The sequence below is a fragment of the Rhyacophila brunnea genome, unplaced genomic scaffold (assembly GCF_057557595.1).
Source record: "Rhyacophila brunnea isolate RB1 unplaced genomic scaffold, BYU_Rbru_1.0 scaffold_22, whole genome shotgun sequence".
NCBI classification, from domain to species: domain Eukaryota; kingdom Metazoa; phylum Arthropoda; class Insecta; order Trichoptera; family Rhyacophilidae; genus Rhyacophila; species Rhyacophila brunnea.
The window spans coordinates 32,071,738-32,094,235 of NW_028232882.1; the positions used below are offsets into that span (position 1 = coordinate 32,071,738).

At 34.3% G+C, this 22,498-nt stretch overlaps 1 protein-coding gene across 1 annotated transcript; it reads left to right on the plus strand.

The window, feature by feature from the left end:
• Window positions 1-476: 476 nt before the first annotated feature.
• LOC147070360 (casein kinase I-like) lies at window positions 477-21,063 on the plus strand. The gene is made up of 7 exons (XM_085950043.1): window positions 477-841; window positions 6,347-6,457; window positions 7,524-7,859; window positions 9,729-9,931; window positions 12,342-12,501; window positions 15,815-16,009; window positions 19,439-21,063. The coding sequence occupies exons 1-7, from the start codon at window positions 766-768 to the stop codon at window positions 19,612-19,614; spliced, it is 1,257 nt and encodes a 418-aa protein (XP_085806169.1). The 5' UTR covers window positions 477-765; the 3' UTR covers window positions 19,615-21,063.
• Window positions 21,064-22,498: the final 1,435 nt, after the last annotated feature.

Below are 22,498 nucleotides of genomic sequence, written 5' to 3' on the forward strand. Positions count from 1 at the left end.
CGACATAGACTATAAATGGAATGTGGGTATAATCATAGACATTCATTTACAATATTCAACATACATTCAGTCAAAAGCAAGACACAATAATCACTTTTTGTATTTATTATTCCTCAAATAACATAATAAACTCCTTTTTTAATTATTCATTGAAAACCAAATTTAAAAAGAAATGCCAGAATCAGATTTAATGTTTTTTTTTAATTAATTACTTTTCTAAATTCAATTTACTATCTGATGCATTTAATTACAAATACTTTTTTTATGACAGTAAAAAAAATATTAGGTTCACCCAAAGATATTGAAGATTTTCTTGTCGCAATGGTTTCACTTAGGTATTTAGTTTCTAATTCATTTTCTATTCAATTTTTATTTAGAAAATAATGCGTGCTAAGTAACGTTCAACTGGCGGCCACTTTTGACCGACCACCTTTTCGTTGAAATCTAGCCGTAAAGTTTACCTATTTTGTCGAACTATATCTGTCGGATTAGCGAATGTATGTTTTAATCTGTGTAATCCTCCGTATTCTGTGTGATTAAAAAAATATAAATATGTGATATTATTGACAGATGAATGTACCTCTCATTTTAAGTGATTATTTTTGTGCAATACTTTTGTATACATATTAGATAGCTATGGATTTTTATGTTGAAAATCAAAATTTGTTATATTAGGTATAGCAAATACAATATGGCTGCTTTCTAATGGCACAGGACGGTGACTTTGTATTCGTCTCGATGAATATCAACAGAAGTGTTTGAGAAATGGAGCTTCGCGTAGGGAATAAGTACAGACTCGGTCGAAAAATCGGTTCTGGCTCTTTTGGTGATATTTATTTAGGTGAGTATTTTTAAGTATATGGTGACATAGTAAACAAAACCTTTGTAGAATAGTAACGATGACATCTAATGCTAATATTTTCATTTTTTCCGAAGTGAATTCGCTCTCCGATATAATTATTATGAACCATTGTAAATGATGGCACTTTTAGCAGTAGGTTATTTAATTTATTAGGTTTTAAAATTTTCACATTCCTGAAAAATAATGTTCTGTAAAATCTAAATGGGCTTGTTGCTTTGGTGCTATATTTACGCGTATTTAGAAACGAATGTATCGAGTTGCTTTGTCCTAGTAATAAATACGTCCTCTGACGACTCGTAGTAAAACAGGATATTTTTCGATACGAGGTTTATAGATCAATTATTTAAGATTTCTATAATAGATTCACTTCCGTGAAACCACCTACATACCTATCCCAGTTTTTTTTGTCGTATACCTGCTGCATACTTTTTATAACAAAAAGTCTACCTCTGTATTATGAATCACGAAGAATTTATCAGATCGATCGTAGTTTTGTCTTTTATAGGAATATTTCTTGTTATTTTTGTTAATTTATATAATAATAACAACATTGAATATTTGACATATTCTTTGTAAACAAACATTTAACTACCTACACCCCTACACCATGTTAATCTGATTTGTTGAAACCATAATCACATAAATGTATCAGGTACACTTGAATGTCAATATTACTTAAAAATGGAATATTTACCTAATTATACTAAGTATATTTTAATGAGAATTAATACAATAATATATTTACTAAATCTGTATTCAGAATAGTGTTTTTTTTTTTGTTTAACAACCAAACAAAGAATTTTTTATGTTTGGATATTTGCCAATTTTAAGTAGATACCTTATAGTTGTTTCCTTTATTATGGTATGAATGTCCAGTGAATAAATAAATATGTCCATGGGCAATTAGAATTTTACTGTGACCACACCTTTAATATAAAAAAAAACAGAAAATTTATTACATTTAGCTTTCGGCTATATATATTATACATAGTCATTCTTTTAATGTTTTCGTGTTTGATTCTCAGCTGAGTCAAATAATTCTTTCAGTATGCGTCATTGTAACATGCATCATGCTATCTCATATTTTCCAACTTTGTAATAAACAAGGTTCTGAGGATAATAACGCCGAAAATTAACAAGGAAAATTAAACTATCGCAATAATAACTGTTTACACGTGAAAGTGCTAACTGTATTGACAATATCATTATTCAAGCGTAATTAAGACACGTCATTGTATGGTTACATTTGATTGGCTATGAAAATTGGTAAACGTCAAAACGTAACCACCACCATAAGTTGTCCGCTGAGTGAGGGCGCTACATGCTAACATTTGAGATATCATTTAATATTTTTTATTCTGTGCTTTAGTTCCAAATTCGAACACCTAACGATTTATGATGGTATTTCTATAGTTCGTATTTTTTCCGGCTGGATCGCCAATATCGTGTGGTCTGCTGGCTTATGGTTTGGTTTAGGCATGGTTTAATTGAATTACTAACCAGCACCATTTGCAATTTGTATTCTTAATTCAATGAAAACAAATAAGTGTGACTGACAAAATTTAGTGCGCACTATTATATAGGTATTTGATATTAACAGCATATCGCTACTGCTGTTTATGAGTGCCCAGCTTTCTGGTCCATATAGTCTTTGTGGTGAATACCGCGTTATAAAATCATTTTATAGATTATTATGAGTTATCACTAAGTAAATGCTGAATTTCTTCAAAAGAAACAAAACCATCTTTTCATTAGTTTTTCCATTATTCTATACCTCGTGTTAGCACATAGTCTTATGGAGTTTTTTCAGCTATCCATTTAGAGTACTTATTGTCATATACTTTGTACCTAGATGTTGATAGTGTCAATAATATTTCCATCATTATCTCTATATTCAAGTCCCAAGGTTATTAAGAAGCTTTAGTATGTGAAGTGTGGTCAGTTCAAAGGGTATAGGTTCATTTAATTTCCTTGTAGTCAAGCAAAGTTATATCTTAATATTTATTTATAGCTGCCCTGAAGGAAACTTGACTAAGATAATATGTTAATGTAAATGATGTTTTCTTGTTTTAATTGCTCATAATGATAATGATTTTCTTCATAAATTTCATTGCTGTCTGCGTCTCCTTTCATGTTAAAGATCCTTACATGTTAACGAAGTGAGTACTCAGAGGTTTACATAAAACTGGGGGGATGGATAGCAGTGGCGAAGAGTGGAGGTACGCTGTTAAGATCCGACTTAAATAGTGCACACTAAACTTTTTTTGGTTAGTTTTTAAAATTTAATTAAACCCTGCGTAAACCAAGCCACGATAGATAGTAATCAAAAAATATCTGTCTATAAAATATCTAAAATTATGCCATTAAATTATACATAATATTAGATATTTTATAGAAAGAAGAATATTTTTTTTCGTTTATTATGGTTTGTTGCAGGCAACATGAATTTTAAAAAACTGACTACCATCTGCAATTTATACCCTAAGAGCCTTTGCACACATAGTTACCAAACGCGACCACAGCTCAGCACTTATTGGACGCGTTCAGCTGTGGTATAATGGGTTTCAATGCGCTCGAGTGGACACATTTGGTCTACATGCTGTGGGAGACGCTGGTGCTCACTGCTAGCGGTCAACGCTAGTGGACGACCACTTGTTCACATTAGGCAGAAGCGCCTGATTTCGTTTGGTGATTATGTGTGCGGTGGGGCTTATTCAATGAAAACAGCATGACTGAAAAAGTGTGCACTGTTTTTCTCGGATCTATCTGCAATTTGTAGTCTTAGTTCAATGAAAACAAATGTGTATGATTGTCAAAGTTTATTGTGAAGTTTAGATAGCATTCGCGGACTAACTATGCGGTTTTTGTCGGCAGGTTTATTTTGATATCTGGCTCATCATTCATTTGCTACCAAACAGCGTTCTATTTGTACATTGGGATGCTTCATGAATGTCCACCGTTAAGGCTCTTTAAAAGCAACTACCGAATATAACAAACATTAAAGTAAAATTATAACCCTATTCCCCTTCTTCTGTTTCTTCCCGTATGGGTTGGATATCATGTCGGCTATTTGTATCTATGGCTCGGAACAAGGGTGATGTCACAGTAATATATCATTAATATTAGTTTTTATTATATTACTTACTATAAGTACCATATTATGAGTATAAACAGTTTGTCCTTGCTTATATAATTTACTTACAAGAAGAGACAAGATCTTTTTTCCTATTCACATGACTAATAAATTATTTCAAGCATAATACAGTATTACGGAAATATTATTTACTTAATTAACTTAAATATAGGTTTTTGTATCGTTTGTCTGAATATAATGTTTGCCAAACCCTTGGGTATTCTTAGCCATTTGTAAATCATTGTTTACGTTTACACCACATGGGTAGAAAAGAATGTGCGTCTGCAACTAATATGTGATCAATTATGTATCCATTGTAATGCTCAAATCACACGAACCAATTCAATCTCCGTCATCCGTTTGGCATGACAGTTGTCATCATAGAGTTGTCACTTTGAATCTGATCGGACGGTCTGGTGTGAGTTAGAAAAATTTCTGACCGGATTCGAAGTCTTTGTCAACGATAGAATGCAAAGGCTCTATTACGAACTGCCCCATATCATGTTGATGTTTAGTTTGTTTCATAATTGTTACTAAGACGTTATTCATTTGAACGGCGAATAATACGAAACGAAAATAATAGTACATTCAATTAGTATATTTAATTTTGTTAGTTTTCTAATGACAATGTCATTTGAATTATGAAAATACCACTGAACGCTGTGTAATGTAACCACAAAGCTCACAAAATGAGCTATGCATTCTTAAAAAACGATAAGTCACGCACGCCTGTGGTCAAAATCTTATGCAAAATACATACTTAAGTATATATTTTACTTAAATTATGTGTGATTTTACAAATAAAAATTTCATGAACTATAACTTCAAGATCCTGCCAAAATCCAGGGCTTCGAACCGAAGCTGAACTGAAAACTGGAAAAACCATTATTTTTTCAGATTGAAAACCGGAACCGAGCTGAAAAATAATATATTGGTTTTTTCGGTTCGGTACATGTTCAAAATAAAAAGTTAACATGATCTTACTCCCCACTTCAGTTGTAGTAACACATCTCGACGTAATTCTCATAATTTATAACATATTATTTTTTAAATTTATGGCTACGGTGATGATCGCATAGCTGTCACGTGTATTGTAATACAACTGCTTATCGATTTTTTTTGATTTCGTAACAATATTTTTATAAATATTAAATTCAGCAGTTGCATTGAACAAATAACAAAAAACGGAAACAAAACTGGCAGTTTCTATTCTCGTAAAATGTTTGCAAAAAAATGTCTTATTTTATCCATTCTTCTTGGTATATTTTCTGGAAAACTATTCTAACATGTTATTTTGTATTAGTATACATACTTGCGAAAATTATAACTTGAAGTGTCATGGCCGCTGTCGTGGCACTACGATATATTATGAAAGGACTGCCAGTATTATGAGACTATTTTTCACTATTTTGGTTCAGAATGTAAATATCGAATACAATATCAGACGACAATATTTTTCCAATCTGTCAGGATATTTTTAGTTAGGTAACACTGATGTCAAAGAATATCTACTCGTCATTACAATGACTATCATCATCCTTATTTATTATAGGCCCAGTGAGTTCATTTTGATTTTTTTTCTTCGCAGTAAGGTTATACGACTTATAATCCTCCTGCTACCACTGTTCGACACTTTGCATTGTTAAGACACTTAAAACACTTTTCACGAACTTGCAGCACGCACAAATAACGAACGTCAAATGATTGCAAGGCGAGGGAAACAGAGGAAAGGGCTAGGGTGGATTGTAGTTCTCGAAACGACCATGCTTCACTTTATACTTGCCGCAGTCTACTACTATTTATAATACTTCGTTTAATAATATAAAAAAGAGATTATACATTTTTGTTGATAGAAATTGCTGTTTTTGTTTTGAGAGCCCTCAAATGCAGTGCAATGATCGCATTGGTAAACGAAAACACCACTGCGATCATCCAAGGGTCATATTGTCTTCATTTGAAAATTTAATACTACCTGTGCCAAATAGAAACCAACATCAAAACACTTTACACACAAAAATGTCATTTACCACAAAAATTAAATTATGGACTCGATTTTTGAAAATGGATGTCTCGAATGATACTCTTTGGATACCTGAATATTCATGATTGATAATTAACTGTTCATGACAGTCATGAGTCTGTGAAATATCAAGAATGTAATCGAGTCTGAAAAAAAGTGATTTTTTTTACATACGAATGAATGTCTCAAAAATCTCAATTTTGAATGATCTTCATTGTCCCTAAATCCAAAAATTTTAAATTCTAAATTCTATATGTATAGCAATCCCCCAGTCAACGAGGCTGCATGTGAGCATCATTTGATAACATTGTGAAATGATTGTTGATTTCAGGGACAAGCATAGTCACCGGCGAAGAAGTAGCCATCAAATTAGAATGCCTGAACGCGAGACATCCGCAACTCCACACGGAGAGCAAAATTTACCGCTATCTTCAGGGAGGAGGTGAGAATCATTTCCATTGTCAGATGCATGTTGGGTTTTTAAGGCAGGACAATATACTATTAAATAATATTTACTTATTATATTATGTACTCTTCTCAGTTTTCTTTGTGTTATATATTATATTCCTTTAATCTCCATTGGTCGTTATCAAACAACTGAGTAATTGTCTACTGAACTACGGAATATAACTATATACAAATGGTCAATCTTCAGTGGAAGACTAAAATGCAATGTTATTTATAATATTGTCAACTGATTTTAATTCACTCTTAAATTTTGTAATTAAACTGTCATTATAATAGTCGAATATCTTCAAATGCTGAGCTTTTTGAGCAATTGAGCCCATATCCGGAAAATGAGCGTTATCCTGAGATGTGTTAGATAAGAGGCTGCATAGCCTGCTTTCTTATTTCCTTGTTACTCTTAAACCACCACACACCCAGTATTCACCGCAAGCACCTGTCTCGAAGCTCAATGTACGGATGCCCTGAGTCTTGATAAGATGTCACGACTCCTTACCGTAAAGCAGTACAGTAAGAATGCAAGCATAAAACAGGTGGATTTATTTTCGACAAATGTCAGACAGTCCGCTTCAAGTTGAATATTGCTCCAGTCATTTGCATTCAGATAGCGAGCTCTTCTTACTATGTGTCTTCTCCCGTGATGTGCACCCCCAAGTATTTAAAGTTATCGACATTTGTTGTTCTGTTCGTCGCTGATCAGTGGAAACCTGGAATCGAAACAGGTGTTATCGCATAAAACTTTGGTTTTCTTCCCATTGATTTTATAACCACTTAATGTCCTTGAATATCACTAGTTGATTTACATGTTTTATGAGTCGGTTTGCTCAATCGGGTTCATTGACCGTAGAATTATATCATTGACAATTATTGGTTTGGAATTGGTTTGAAAGACACACTTAATATTAGTTTTACAATGTAACATAGTTTTAGGCTTTTAATCATAACTTAAGATGCTAACTAAAACGGTGCACTTGGTCTGAAGATCCTTGTACACCCTCACGTTTGATTCAGCAGTGTTAAATGTTGAATTGATCCTTTTCCAGATGGAATTCCGCTATTGAAATGGTCAGGCTCGGAAGGCGACTACGAGGTGATGGTGATGGAGCTGCTGGGCCCCTCCCTGGAGGATTTGTTCATGTACTGCTCACGCCGCTTCTCCCTCAAGACGGTTCTGCTCCTGGCTGATCAGCTAATCTCTCGTATTGAGTACATCCATAACAAGAACTTCATCCATCGGGACATCAAGCCCGACAACTTCCTCATGGGGCTCGGAAAGAAGGGCAATATGGTGCACATTATTGACTTTGGACTGGCCAAACGGTATCGGGACCCCAAGACGCTTCAACATATTGAATACAGAGAGAATAAAAATTTGACAGGTATGGCTTGTTCTAGTCTTTTTTTTTGTTTTAAAATATTAATTTTAGCCTAGGTCCTAAGGTTGAAGACAAATGCATAATGTAGGAATCTTTCGGGTACATCCAAAGATATTATTAAGATATAGGGATGGAGGATATCAAGATGGAGCGGAGCCTAACTGAATGAAATTGAAGCAAAAAAGGACCTCTGGTCTACTGATTAAGTTAGCTACAAGCTGACTTCGCATTGCAGGTTCAGTTGAAGAAAACTTCACAATTCTTTTAAGGCATTCTGCTATAATATCAGATTCGCCTGATTAGTTAGTTACGAACATGATTCTATGTGGAGATATTGCCAAAATGATCTTTGGATACTGAAATTCATAGGATTGGATAGTGTATAATTAAATTCGACTTAATTTGACATTCACGCATCTTACATATTGCCATATTAAAGCAAAAATTTGAAGCTAAATGGATGTCAGCCACTTGCTCAACCTATTAGGTCTATCGGGAGTGAGATGAGGATAGGACAGGGTAGGTTGATTCCCAAGTGAATAACTCGGAAATTGGTGCGTGAATGAAATGAACCCTGGTTTTATTATCTCCTTCCAATAAAAATAAATTAATAATTACAATTTGGTTGATTGATAAGTTTAAGTTACGAAGATTGCGTATGAGAAATTACGAGATCGACCGGGCGGAGCGGAGCTATGACTTCGTGAAAGATTTGACTACTTGTGTTTTTGCTTACCCGGGGTGTGTAACCCCTTTGATCTGTAGACTACAATAAGCTTACAATTATTATACAATGTAACGTACTTAAATAACTTATCAATTAGTGTCTGGATATGTTTAGCACCCACAGGTCCATACTCTGACGTACACAAATTGAAAAACAATGTGTACTTGCCAGGCCCAGGATTCGAACCTGAGACCCATGACACTATAGGGTAACGCTTAGCTGCGCAGCCATCGTGGGTGGTAGCTATAAAATACCTGTGCAAAGATTAATTAAGCGCCGACCTATAACGTAGTGTGTCCTAGGTTCAAATCCTGTCTGGCAAGTAGACATTGATTTTCAATTTGAGTCAAGAGTATGGACCTAATAGGTTGAGCAAGTGGCTGACATCCATTCCTCGTAAAAACAAAATCTGTTAATACAAACTTTCACCTTGTGGAGGCCTATATTATGATCTTATTAGGATCGGACATGGTCTAATAAATAATAACCAAAAGCAATACATTGACTATTGTTTTTATGATGAATAATCATATAAAACACTGACAATTTTGTATCTAGGTTATATAAACAAAGCAACAGAATTCAAACCAGAACGTGAGCCACCATTTTTTTTTGGGGCTGCTAATAGAAGAAAATAATGAACTTGTTACCAATACAACTACAATAACTAGTTTCAAAATTCCTAAAACAGAATGCGTGTAAGACTCCGTAAAGTCCAAATTATTTGGGTGCATCACTATGACATATTGGTGGGTTCCGTGCGCCAATGGTAATATTATATTAAACTCAAATAATCACAATAGAATAAACTTTGCATCGCTTATATTTTCCGACATTTACATTGTATAAGGGAGCGGATGGCTTACATGAGTCGGGGCATATACGCCTGGTGATCTTCTCTTTGGGTACTATAATGCAGAATACGAATCCTTTACCACGCAAGATGGAAGCATCTCATCAAGTTGCTTCTTCGTTAATCACTGCTTTGCTGGTAACAGGTAATATCTTTTTTTAATATATGGGTCTGTAGTGACAACGTGACTGAAAGTTTGGATTGGGTCAGGCGTAGCAAGCACATCAATATTAAATTTTTAGATAATTTTGAAATACTTTATAATCAAGTTGCTATTAATTTGTCCATGCAGGAACTGCGCGTTACGCGTCAGTCAACACTCACCTAGGAATCGAGCAGTCGAGAAGAGACGACCTGGAGTCTCTTGGCTACGTGCTCATGTACTTTAACCGAGGCTCCTTGCCCTGGCAGGGCTTGAAGGCCGCCAATAAACGCCAAAAGTACGAGTGCATCTCGGAGAGCAAACTCTCCGCACCTATCGAGGAACTTTGCAAGGTATAATAACTACGTCAGATGTGCACCGTGCGTTGTAATCCTTTCTTGTCTGTTCGGAGAAGAAACTGAAGAAAATTTTCACTCTTAGAGTGTCTATAGAAGTGGTTGGGACGTCCTAGCTATAATATAGAGCTTCTTTATGGAATCAAGCAGCATTTTGAATCTCTGATAGCGACGATTTTTATGTGGTCCATACATTTACATACCAGCCAAAAATCATTGTATAATCTCAATAACAGATGGCAGTAAAAGTATTAGAGTGATGACACACTGCATGTGTCACATTTTGAACAAATAGTATTATCTCAAAATGAAGATTTCGGGATAACTGCTGGTTTTCCTGAGGGGCCCCAATATCTGTAATATTTACACAGTACACTCATTCGTACATACTTGAAGCTAGAGTCTGTCTTCTATAAACTGGCGTGCGGTTTCCCCCCCGCTTTAGCATTCAGCACTGGATTCCCTCTGGTTCCCTCCCATTGAAAACTTGCAACAGTCAAGCGCGATGGCACAATGTTCTCTGTCCGTGAAGAACGTGACGTGAACGCCAGCTTATAGAATACAGACTCTAGTTATTAAATTTTCAAAACAGACATATTTCCTACATTTTTTAATTTTATCAATATTTTTCAAATGCATACTTAGAAATTTTCACTTATATACTGACAACTATAACGTGAAACGTGACCGTGATTTTGGTGCCACTGTCACGGTGTGAGTATTGTTGGTGTATTGCGAGCTATTAGTTCTTCAAACTTCCGCACCTCAAGTTATAGTTGTCGGTTTCTAGGTAAGGTCATCCTTTCCCTATATTGAACTGGAACTGTTTTTCACTGATAGTATGTGTCTTAACCCTTTATAGGACAACTTTTTTTTTTAAAGATATGTGCTTAATTATTTTTTTTATGTATTCTATATTCACTTTGATGAACAGAAAAAATATTTTTTTTTTTGAAATGTATATAGTTTTTTCGTAATTATCGATTTCCCAGCGGTCAGTTTTCTGACCGGTGTCCATTTAGGTAAAAAAAATATTTGTTCACAAAATTTTTTTTTAATAATTTTTTTTAGGAAAAAATTATAATTTCATTTATTTCTGTAACAATAATAATTACTTTATCAATTTTATAGAAATTTCTCAAAATAATAAACATTTCTAAGGCCTTGTTGGCTTTTTCTTTTGTTCAGATAATTGATACGGCATAAAACACGGTATGCAAAGGGATACTTTGCAATTTGTTACTGAGCTTCGTATCACTTTCAGCATAGTGCTGCAATAACCACATCTACGAAGTGTACATTTTTCTGGATAATGATTTGAATTGATATCGTCAGGAAATGGAGGTCGACCAACCCTTTTTCGTGAAGTAAAAGATCCTATCAGCTGATCAGCCAACTTGTTTCTAAAGTGAAGATGTGTAATAGGTTTTTTTTTCATTATCCAACACACATTGGTATTCTGTTATTCCTTCAAATAATCTCAGGGATGCGTCTTTACCCATGTCTTCAAGGTCTTTCGCACTAAAACCTCCGCTTCTCCCATTTTCCATCCTCAGACAATAAAAACAAAATTTTGTTCGGCAATATAGGCTTCTACTTATACATATAACATTCCATAACTATTTTATTTCATTCTGAGATATGTATTTCAAAAAAATATTACAGTTTGAATGAAAACAAAAACAATTATTTTTACCCGCGATTTTTATGGAAAACATTTTTTCAAAGAATGACACATATCATCAAATAACTCGATAGCGACTAATTATCCACAAAAACTAACTAATAATTGTAAAAGTTCACTATATTGTTATATGAAATTAGATGTATTGTGGTTTAGAAATTATTTTTAGTGTTTATATTATATAAATCAAAAAGGATCCAAATTATACAATTTGAGGTTAGATTTTCGACATGCCACTCAATAATTTGATATTATTTTACTATAACACATACAATTTATAGGTGAAATACAAAAAACTATATATTTGTATGTACAGTATAAATGTGCATACTTTGTTTTCAGTAAACAAGTCACAATTTTCAAAAAACAAGAACTTAAAAACACTGTTGTTGAAAAACTGGCAGCTATCATGTCGCTAAATGGACACCGGTCAGATAACTGACCGGGACACATTTTTCGTAATATACTCAATATGTGCGAACTTCAGGGCGATTGGTCAGATTCAAGACCTCTGTGCATTATCTGAGAATGATTAAAATCCATAAGGGTGTTTATAACTTGTAAAATTATAGAAATATAGACCTTAATGTTGCCGGTCTCAAAACTATCCGTTTTTCGCTTATGACCTATAAAGGGTTAAGTCAGATCAACACTGCAGTGTTTTTCGGTGGCAGTCAAGAAACTGGTCTGAAAATGGTTGTTATATCGATATTTGTCTTTCAGGGTTACCCTTCCGAGTTCTGCCTTTACCTGAAGAGGTGTAGACAAATGAGTTTCACCGAACGGCCGAATTACAAAGCACTGCATTATCTCTTTGGAAACCTTTTCATTCGGCAGGGATTCTACTACGACTACGTGTTCGATTGGAATATGTTGAAATTCGGTAAGTGTATCCACACTATTGCAAAACAGATCTGGATCGCGCAACATGAACATTGTATCTAGACAATGTATCACTGAACCTTTTATATCTCTGGATCACTCACTCAAATCACATTAATAATTCAGAAACGTTATTCTCTGGTACTTGAATGTGTATTTTTGAAATGCAAATATGTTTTGTGAAAAGACAATTCGATACTTATCTTCCGATATGATATGACAGTATTGATACTATTTGTCAATATTGGATCATTCAATACCTACATTATCCCTATCCCAGGTTGGAGTGTTTAAATGTTGATGATTGAATAGATTATTCCCAATTCATATTTTAGCCATTATATTTAGCATAGTTTTTTTTTTACATTCTTGCTCCAGATGGAGCATATAGATTGCGCCGGTGAATGCAGGTATTATGGAATGTCAGTCTGACAATTATAAACAATAATTTCAATCATCGTTAGGTAGGTTCAATCAATCTGTTATGCGGAATGAAATTTGCTGTCAATGTTATAAGTTAATCATAATCCGATCAATCTAAATAAATAGCTACATATTGTCATGTGAATGCTTTGCAGGTTATGTTTTTGTTTATTTTCGAGATCAGAGGAGACATTTTTGAGTCGCAGACCAACAGATGGCAATTTGTAGTCTCAGTTCAATGAAAACAATTACACATGACTGACAAAGTTTTGTATATGTTACGCCGAATATGCGAAATTGACTATTACTTGAAATGGGCAAAATTTTTGCTAATTCATGTAATAGTCAAGCCCGTTGCCTTATTCATGAATTAGGTAAATTATCTGCCGAGTACGTGAATTCGCCAGGGTATGGAATTCTTAAACTGTCAACATGACAGTAGAAAAGGTAAATTTAATACGGATGGTCTTATTAGTTATAATTGGACATAATATAATATTATTATTATTAGGTTAGGTTGGGTTAGGTTAGGTTTTTAATTCTGAATTCAACTGAATGTCCATTTTGAGGTTAGCTAACAAGTATCAACAAACTATCACAAACATACAATGGACCATTGCACGATTGATACCCAAGCACGAATCAAATCGCGAAAATACCTTTTAATAAAATTCTTCCGCTTTTTTTGCGCATAGTAAATGGATATGAAAGTCATTGTAGCTATTGATTGGTATATTTTTATATTATAATCAATGACATTTCACATTTGACACATTTGGTTAGTTTGATTAGTTGCAAAAACACCACCGTAGCGCTACTATCTAATTTGTTCAATGCATGAACTAGGCTGAAAAATTACTGCCGAATTTACGCACTTGGCAGATATTTTGTTTAATTCATGAATAAGGCAACGGGCTTGCATTTTTCATGATTTAGGAAAAATTTTGCCCATTTCATGTAATAATCAATTTCGCACATTCGACGTAACATATGCACTATTTATGTGAGATCTTAACAGCCTACATCTACCCTTCCCCACTAATGTATCTAAATGCAAGGAAATTATTAAAATTTGGAGTTCCATATACCCCAGCAGATTTTTTTGTATGCCATGTCATGTCCCAGGCCAAGTCTATAGCGCGGTTGATTAGGGTGCTGATGCATATTCGCATTCCCTTTTTATAGACACGGCTGTATTGTGCAATGCCAAGTTGGTGGACGATTATTTACTTTTTTACTTTAACCAGGGCGGACGCATGGTATTTTTATTATTCTCCGGTTTGGGTCAAATATTACGGTCGCATTTTTCGTTCATATTGTTTGTATAAAAATTTCAAACCTTCGAATCAATTTATAATATTGAACCAATTTAATAGAAACAAACCAAAAATATTCACCAAATCAATTTGAAAGATTTTTTGATTAAAAATTTTATTTTTCTCCCTCAGCCCTTAAATAAATAATTAATACGATGGTGACTATGAATAATGCTGCCAACTTACAAAATATATGTTTGCTGTGGCTACCAATACAACAAAACTAATAATAATAATATTTCAGAATTGCTGTCATGTGCTAATACTAAAATTATCATAAGTAATCTATCAACTTACCCAATTATTCTTCCCAAATGGAACATTTCAAAATCCAATCTTTAGGATCACGGCATATTATTTTTGACCTTATTTTTATCTTCAAATTAATCAATAACCATTCAGATTCCCCTTAATTATAGCGCCTGTACACGTGCATGAATTTACTGGCGTCAACAGTGCTTATTTTAAACTAACATGACAATAACTGTTTACACGTAAAAGTGCTGACTGTCTCTTCAATTCATTCTTTAAGAGTGAGCGAGACGCGATGCTCTCATTTTATGGTACTATTTCCTACTATGTATTTGACAGCTCGTGAAAATTGGTCAACCTGAAAATTCGTTTTTTGCCGGCAGGTTCGCCACTATCGTATTACTGCGCAGGTGCAGATCGAAAAAATCTTACTGTCATATGAAAATTCAGAAGCTTCCAACTACACATTCATACATATAAAACCAATTTAGGTTACAATAAATTGTCCAGCGGCTCGACTCTGCAGTACCTTGAAACTTCACAGTGATCGAGTGGATCTTTTTTGTTCTTATGCCTTCTTTCAAATTAAGTTACTCCAAAATCTATGACTGCATCTGGGCGACTGCTTTTTTATTATATTTTTCTTTTCATAATATATTACCTGTCTTATCTATATACATACATACTTTTTTCTGTTTTTTTCCCTCTATTTTTCATATGATTATGTACTACCAATGTGTTTTTCTTTTTTAAACATTTTCAATAACTTTCCAATTATATTCGTTACAGGTGTACCTAATGTTTGATCTAATTTAATTTGATTAATTGTGTCGCTAGATTTCAAAATCAGCCATGTCCATAATAGATGAATAGGAGAAAAACAGCTTTTTGTTTTCTCAAATACACAATCACAAGGGTGAAAGTTTATATTATTTCGAGTATAGAATATTTAAAATTAATAAATTCCACATTTTGATAATGCAGAAATGTTAGAAAGCAATAGTTCTTCAGCAATTCACAAAAAAGACAAAAATACCTAAAGGTGGACTTGGCTGATTTTGAAATGTAGCACACAATTATGCTTTTTGTGTCCGCCTGTTATTGGGACCATCACATGTTATTTTATTCTATATTATAAAAAAATATACTTATTCTCTGTGATTGATCCTCTTGGTTGACCTAAATTAATTTAAAAAATTTGGCTTCCTCTGGTTGGTTGGTTGGAAAATGTATTAAAAAAAAAAGAAAAAATATATAACATTTTTTTAATATTGCATGGTATATGAAGATGACGTCTGTAATATCGATTTTGTCAATTGCCAGGCTCATCCCGCAAGGAGATGAACAACAGTGTTGGTGGCGTGGCGTCGGGCGGCGCCGTGACGGGCTCTGGTGCAGCCGTGTGCGGCACGACGGCCAGCGCCAGTGTGCCCCCCACTCACACGCCGCCTCCCCCCTCCCAGCCACCTGCGCACAGGCCCACCAGGCGCTTTCCCGCCGAGCCTGACTCCAGTAACTGTAAGTCACAATCCATAGTATAGGACGTAGACCCGTGTCGATCGTTCAGTTCTCCGGTATCCTGACTATAATTTCCCTGTTTCCCGATGGAGACCAATCCAAGTCTGATAATATAATGTTAGAATTATTCTTTATTATATAGAATTATGGTTCTATGGTCTTTTTTGTAAATTACAATTTCTTCCATCTTATTGGATGGTACGATGATATCAACCAAACATAATAAACTGTTTCCTAGAGATATTTGTATATTTAAAAATAGATACAGCTTAAAATTCTAAATTATTACCAAAATGTTAACTGAAAATATAAAAAAATAATTTAATAGAGTGTAATAGGTACTAGCTATATCTATTCTACAACAAAAATCATGACTTCGATTTGATGCTGCTGTGTGTAGTGTAAATTTACTGGAAGTGGTGGGCTGGGGCATTGATATGTATAGAAGTTTGAATTCCGCAGATCTATTGTCCACATCATATAGGTATTAAATAATAAGAGGGGCAAGAAATCGGCTTTCTCGTACAACTGAATGAAGCAGGCCAACAATAGCCGACAACTTACGAGAAATAGCGACGCGATAAAAAAAAATGCTGGGCATCGCAGATGATTTACTTTGGCCTTTTGACCGTCATTATAACGTTCCCATATACGTGGAAGTTTTGCTGCAATTTGATTACCAGCCTGCCTCACTATACTTTTATAGGAACATGTCTGCTTCACCATACTTTCATATAACCTGCTGCCCCTAGGTCCACATCCATATAATGGTCTATAGTGGTTAAATTATGAGACATGAAATTGAACACAGTAGTTCACTGAAAAATTATCTTCATAATCATATTAATTAATCAATATTTATCTATTCAAAAATAATATGAAAAGTAATATTTCACCAATTAACTTCCAATTAAAAAATAAACTATGTAAAAATATGTTGTAACAAAGGTAATATTTCAGTGTAAATCATGTTTATTGCATGCCTCATAAATCTGTCATAACTAATACCTATTATACTCCCGCTTTTGGTTATACTCACATCATTTCTTAATCACCTAATGCCGACTAATTTCAGATAATGATTTACATAATATACTTCTCTTGTTTATTCTCAAGCCAAAGCCTCAATCCTAAAGCTAGAAAAAAGAAGATTCATTCAATACAAAACGCTGTTCAGACTCTTGAGGCTGAAGTTTGTGTTGCCGCACCAAGTTCTGGTACGGTTCAGAAGAATGTTTAAAATTTTTTTACCAATCGATATCAAGAAGATTGGCTACCAATGGGTACCTATATTATCTTTTATTTTATTGATAATTTACATTTGCTTATTCTAGTGGTACCACAGTGACAGTAAATTGCGCAGATAATATTTCGTTCCGTGTGCAAGATGCGGGTGGAGCTAATTGCGTATTGAGCAGCTTGCCACTTTCTATTCATTTCCTGCTACTCCTTGTTTCACGCCTGAATTATCGAACCTTACTTACAATGTGGTACATTTATAAATTCTGTGTTTTCTAAGTTATAAATAATATAAGTACCTAGCATCACAGACATCTCGGTGAGAACCGTTCTATTAAAATGTCATATATATGACATAATATGTACAAGCGGCCCTCGACTTTCGTACGTAATTGGTTCCTAAAAATGTGTACGAATGTTGAATGTACGAAAGTAGAGCAATGTAAAAAAGTCATCAAAAAGTGTACTTAAAATATTTAATATCAATGGGTATAATAAAGTTAACGAGGCGTATTTACAATCAGCGCATCTATTCTATACAAGGTTGCTATCGGCGGCTATCTAGGGTAGTTTATCATATTTATGTATTGAGGTATTATAATTGTTGGAATAAGTTAGCTGTGTAAACTGTCAAAACTGTCTATCTTGCTCTAAAAATTAACACAGCCAAGAGAGGTGCTGTTAAAATATATAGCACTTTTTGAAAGTTCAGACGGTTAACTTATTGTAACAATTAACTGTCTCAATACATAAATATTATAAACTACCCTCGATAGCCACCGATAGCAGCCTTGTGTATGGAATAGATGCGCTGGTAAAGAAAACTTTATAAACTTATCAAGAGATTGTATACCACCCTATTTCCTTTTCTTATTCTATTCTTATTCTCCTAGTTCTATAACATACTGTGTCTATCAATAATTGCTACATACTTGAGATATATATGCTCTCCATTGGGATCACATTCTTCCATAATAGTCAAAAATTTGTCAACATGCATGAAGGCTTCATTAATATTTTTGATTGTCAATGTCTTGATGATGAATTTATCAGCTTCTTCTTCACTCTCATTTTGTATTTCATTCAACTCTTGTTGCTCAATTAAGTATTCATTTCACAGAGGTTCTGAGTGAGATTCAATTATCTCATTAACATCTCGACGTCCATAATTCATTTATTATGTTAACTATTTCAGTTGCGATAGTTTCCGGAGTTTATTCAGAATTTATAAAATCACTCATCATTTATGGGCATAATTATTTCCAGAAACCTTTCATTCATTGTTGACTCTTTTATTTCAGCCCATGAGTCTCCAATATTGTTTATTGCGTTCCATATATTATACGACTTACAACAATCTCTTGATAGGTAGGCCCATCTTCCCTGTCAGTTGCCTTGATGGCCTGATTCGATTCATTATTGTCCTCATATAATATTGTTTAAACGTTACCTATCACTGTTTGGTCCATGGGCTGTATGAGGCAGGTAGTATTGGGAAGAAGAAACACAACATTAATTTCCGAGTATAAATTCTGCAGACATTTTGGGTGTCCAGAAGCACTGTCTAAAATTAATAATGCTTTAAATGGTACATTATTACCTTTACAATATTGCTTCACTACCGGCATAAACCAATTGAAAATTAGTGCAGTAACCCTAAAATCAAAATTTTAAGAAATGTTCGAAATAGCGAATCGTACGAAAGTAGAATGTACGATAGTCGAGGCATGCCTGTACTCGTGTAATATTCTGTATTCCATTTTTCACATTTGCATTTTATAAGTTCATTCAAACACTTTGTTCCTATTCAAGCTCAATTTTCAATCTCACAGTTATTTTTGACTGCAAATTTCTCAGCAATAATTTTTCATTACTACTGAAAAATCTTTTGAATTGCAAGGTTTCAATATTTTTGGGTTTCCAATTAACGCGAGTAGCTGCTTACAGACGGACTAGGAGTGTCATATAATTTAGCTTGCCCTTTTTCCTCATTTATAAACACGGATTGCCCGAATGGTGAACAACCGTTCGGATATATACGATGACATTGTGAATGTTGGGCTTGAAAAAATTGTGTTTATTCTTCTATATTTTGACACAAATAATATTATTCATAATAATGCAAGAATTGCTTTGAAGATGATTTAATATTTGAAATATGAGAATGAAATAGATCGTTGTGTGTTTCAGCTCGGTGGGCGTGGTGCGGCAATGGCGCTGTTGGCGCGAGCGGGACGGCCGCAGTAGGAAGGAGAACCGCACCGCCAACCCCTTCCCCGAACCCGGCGCCTCCCCCTCCGCCCAGTAACCCTCCCTCTTGTCCGCCCAGAGATAGAACTCCCATCATCAATTTCTCGCTCTCCTAACACCTCCCGTTCCCACCCCCTTCCTGTACCCCCTCGCCGAGTGTAAGCCGGATGCCTGGCTGCCCGATGATGCCTTCGTCTCGCTCTGTTTTGACGTGTCCTATATAAAGAGCATTTTATTCATATAGTATATCGAATTAAACAGTGGGGTCTAAAATTGCCAGAATCGAATGTAGTCAATGATATTGGTTACTTGAATCTTTGCAATACTTGTTCTTACTGACTAGTCTCTGTGGTTCACGTTCATAATGAAGCGAAATGGTAAATATATTTTGTTACCGAGGAGACCTGTCGAATGCAATAACTTCGAATTTCAAATAGTCAGTTGTATCGAGCGGAAAATTTTGCCATGTTTGTTTTTAATGCCAGTTAATCTTCAGTTTTTCACGAGAATGAAGTTCATTTTCTTAAGTTGGATGCTTTAATATTTAATTTTTGTCATGATACAAACAGAATTCTATCAGTATCAGTCGGTAGAACATAATATGAAGTCAGTTATAGGAGGCATCAAAAGGGTAGGCGGCGGGCACAAATCGGGCGGACACGTTATTTTAAATAAGTGCTTCGATATAAAAACAATCGCTGTGACGTTACAAGTCGTATCGCGATCACGCGATGCGGACTCGGTATTTATTGGCGGACGTCATCCGCCGGCGCTTTTCTTTAGATGTAAGTACGATTCTGTGATGGACCTATGGACAGCCCGTAATTAAATATACATTACTGTGACAAGTGGGTTATATGTTATTATAGTAGTTAATGAACTCTGCCCGTCTGTTCAGCAAACGGTGAAAGAGACCGCTGCTGAACTGCGGCTAATTTTACTGTATCGTTTCCGCAAATTGTACGTAGGATGCGAGAAAACGTTAGTTTTTACGACCAAATCGCTTATTTGTATATCGGTTAAGAGCATAGTATGAAGTGTCGCATTTTATTGATGTCGATCCTTGTAAAATAATTTTCCGTTAACAATTTTGAAAGTGCTATGATGCCATTTCATTATTCAAACGGTGACACGCGAAAGTGATAAATACTCAGATCACCCGTGTCCGTTTGATTTGTATATAATCTGATTGTTAGTAATATTTTTTACCTTTCTTAATACAATGAATTTGGACTGTGTTTGTGAAGACAGATTTCGCACCAATATTATTTAGCCTCAAAAATAATAACTCATTATAATTTATAATTTTAATTAACGGTACGAAAGGTGAACAATATTTATCCATTTTTTTCTGCATACAAGGGTGTTTGTACATAATTAGTGAGTGTGAGTGACGACTTTACCAATACTTCATTAAAATAGATATTTATCGCTTAATCTGTTATCGCATTTCATTTCATAGTCTTCCACAGTCCAATCCGCCGATACCTTCCGGAAGTGATTCATGAATTATAAAATTTCTACCATTTTATTTGCAAGACAAAAGGTAAATTTTTTGTTTGGGGCAAAACTATATTTAAATAATAAAATATACTAAACACAAATTAGTAAGGTATAATAGTAATGAAGATTTCAATTGATTATGTTTATGTTTACCTTTCAATATTTTTATTGTTCATCGTGTAACAATATTGACCTGAAAATTTCTTTTATTCCTGTGTTATTATGTGGTAATGATTGTCAGTTCAAATGTAAAACTCATTGAGTGCCATAGTGGTCTTTTTATGGAATAACCCTTATTCATCCGTCAACCTCTGTACTTGGGATTCAAAACTGATTCAGATAATGTCAGTGTCACTTACCGAGTTTTACTTTTTAACTGATAATATTTATTATGTTATTGTTTTCGAGTTTCCACTCTTTGTTTCATTTGAAGACTGATGGTAGGACTGACCTCGAATTTATTCCGAGACTTCAACCCGTCTCGTGGTTAATTTCACATTTAAATGTTTTCGTTGGTTTTTAGCTTAATCGGTAGTTAAAATTATTTTGTTAGAAAATTGAGCATTTGACCACTGGGTGTGCCAACTAGATGATAATTAAGTACATACTGCGACGAGAAAAACAACCAAAAAATCAATTCTTTCGAAAAGACGAATTTGAGGTTGGTCGATCACAAGTTTTGTTTTGTTTTATGCAAAGAAATTTGACAGCTTAAGGCATTTTTAATATTGATTGATATCGTGTGAAATGTTTTGAATCATGTATAGTTGGTGTATTGAACATCTTTGTTATTTTTTTATCAATTAATCCACCTTTTGAATCAATCCTGTTTTTTTTTGTGCAACCTTAAGCTTTAATTTTGTATTTTTTTTTTATTAATACTGGCTATGTTGAAACTTTGTCAATATTTTGAGTTTAGCTGGGTATCACGTAATTTAACTGAAACTTATTATCGGGATCTAGCTTTACTGCAAAAGCTTATAAAGGCCACAATACCGCAGGTTTGTTATCTGCGACTAATTCGGCAGTGATAATTTATTTCCCACTATTTATCCCACAAATAACAATATAGTCAGACCGGTGACATGTTAGGATAATGCCCCAACAGCTCCAATCTAGGGGTTACTGTTTTTGCCTTGCCTTACTTAGCTTATTTTTGTAATCATCTTAGGACACAGGTCATTCAAGCCATCAAACGCGTTCAGTGGTTTTCACATAATTTCAAGTACAATACAGAATTATATATAAATAATTTATCTGCACAAGACAGGAATTGCTGTGATAAACTTGAATTGGTAACCGCCAAATTTTTTAATGTTTCCTAGAGTTTTTAAAATTGTAGTTCTGATGAGAATACTTACTGAAATGCAGTGCCACTACTCTAGCAATGTCGATTCCACCGTTAATGGTCATTTGTTGAACTAAAAATCTACTATGCCCCATCCACAGAGATGATTTTTTGACTTGCTAAGATTACCTCGCACAATGAATGTTGCT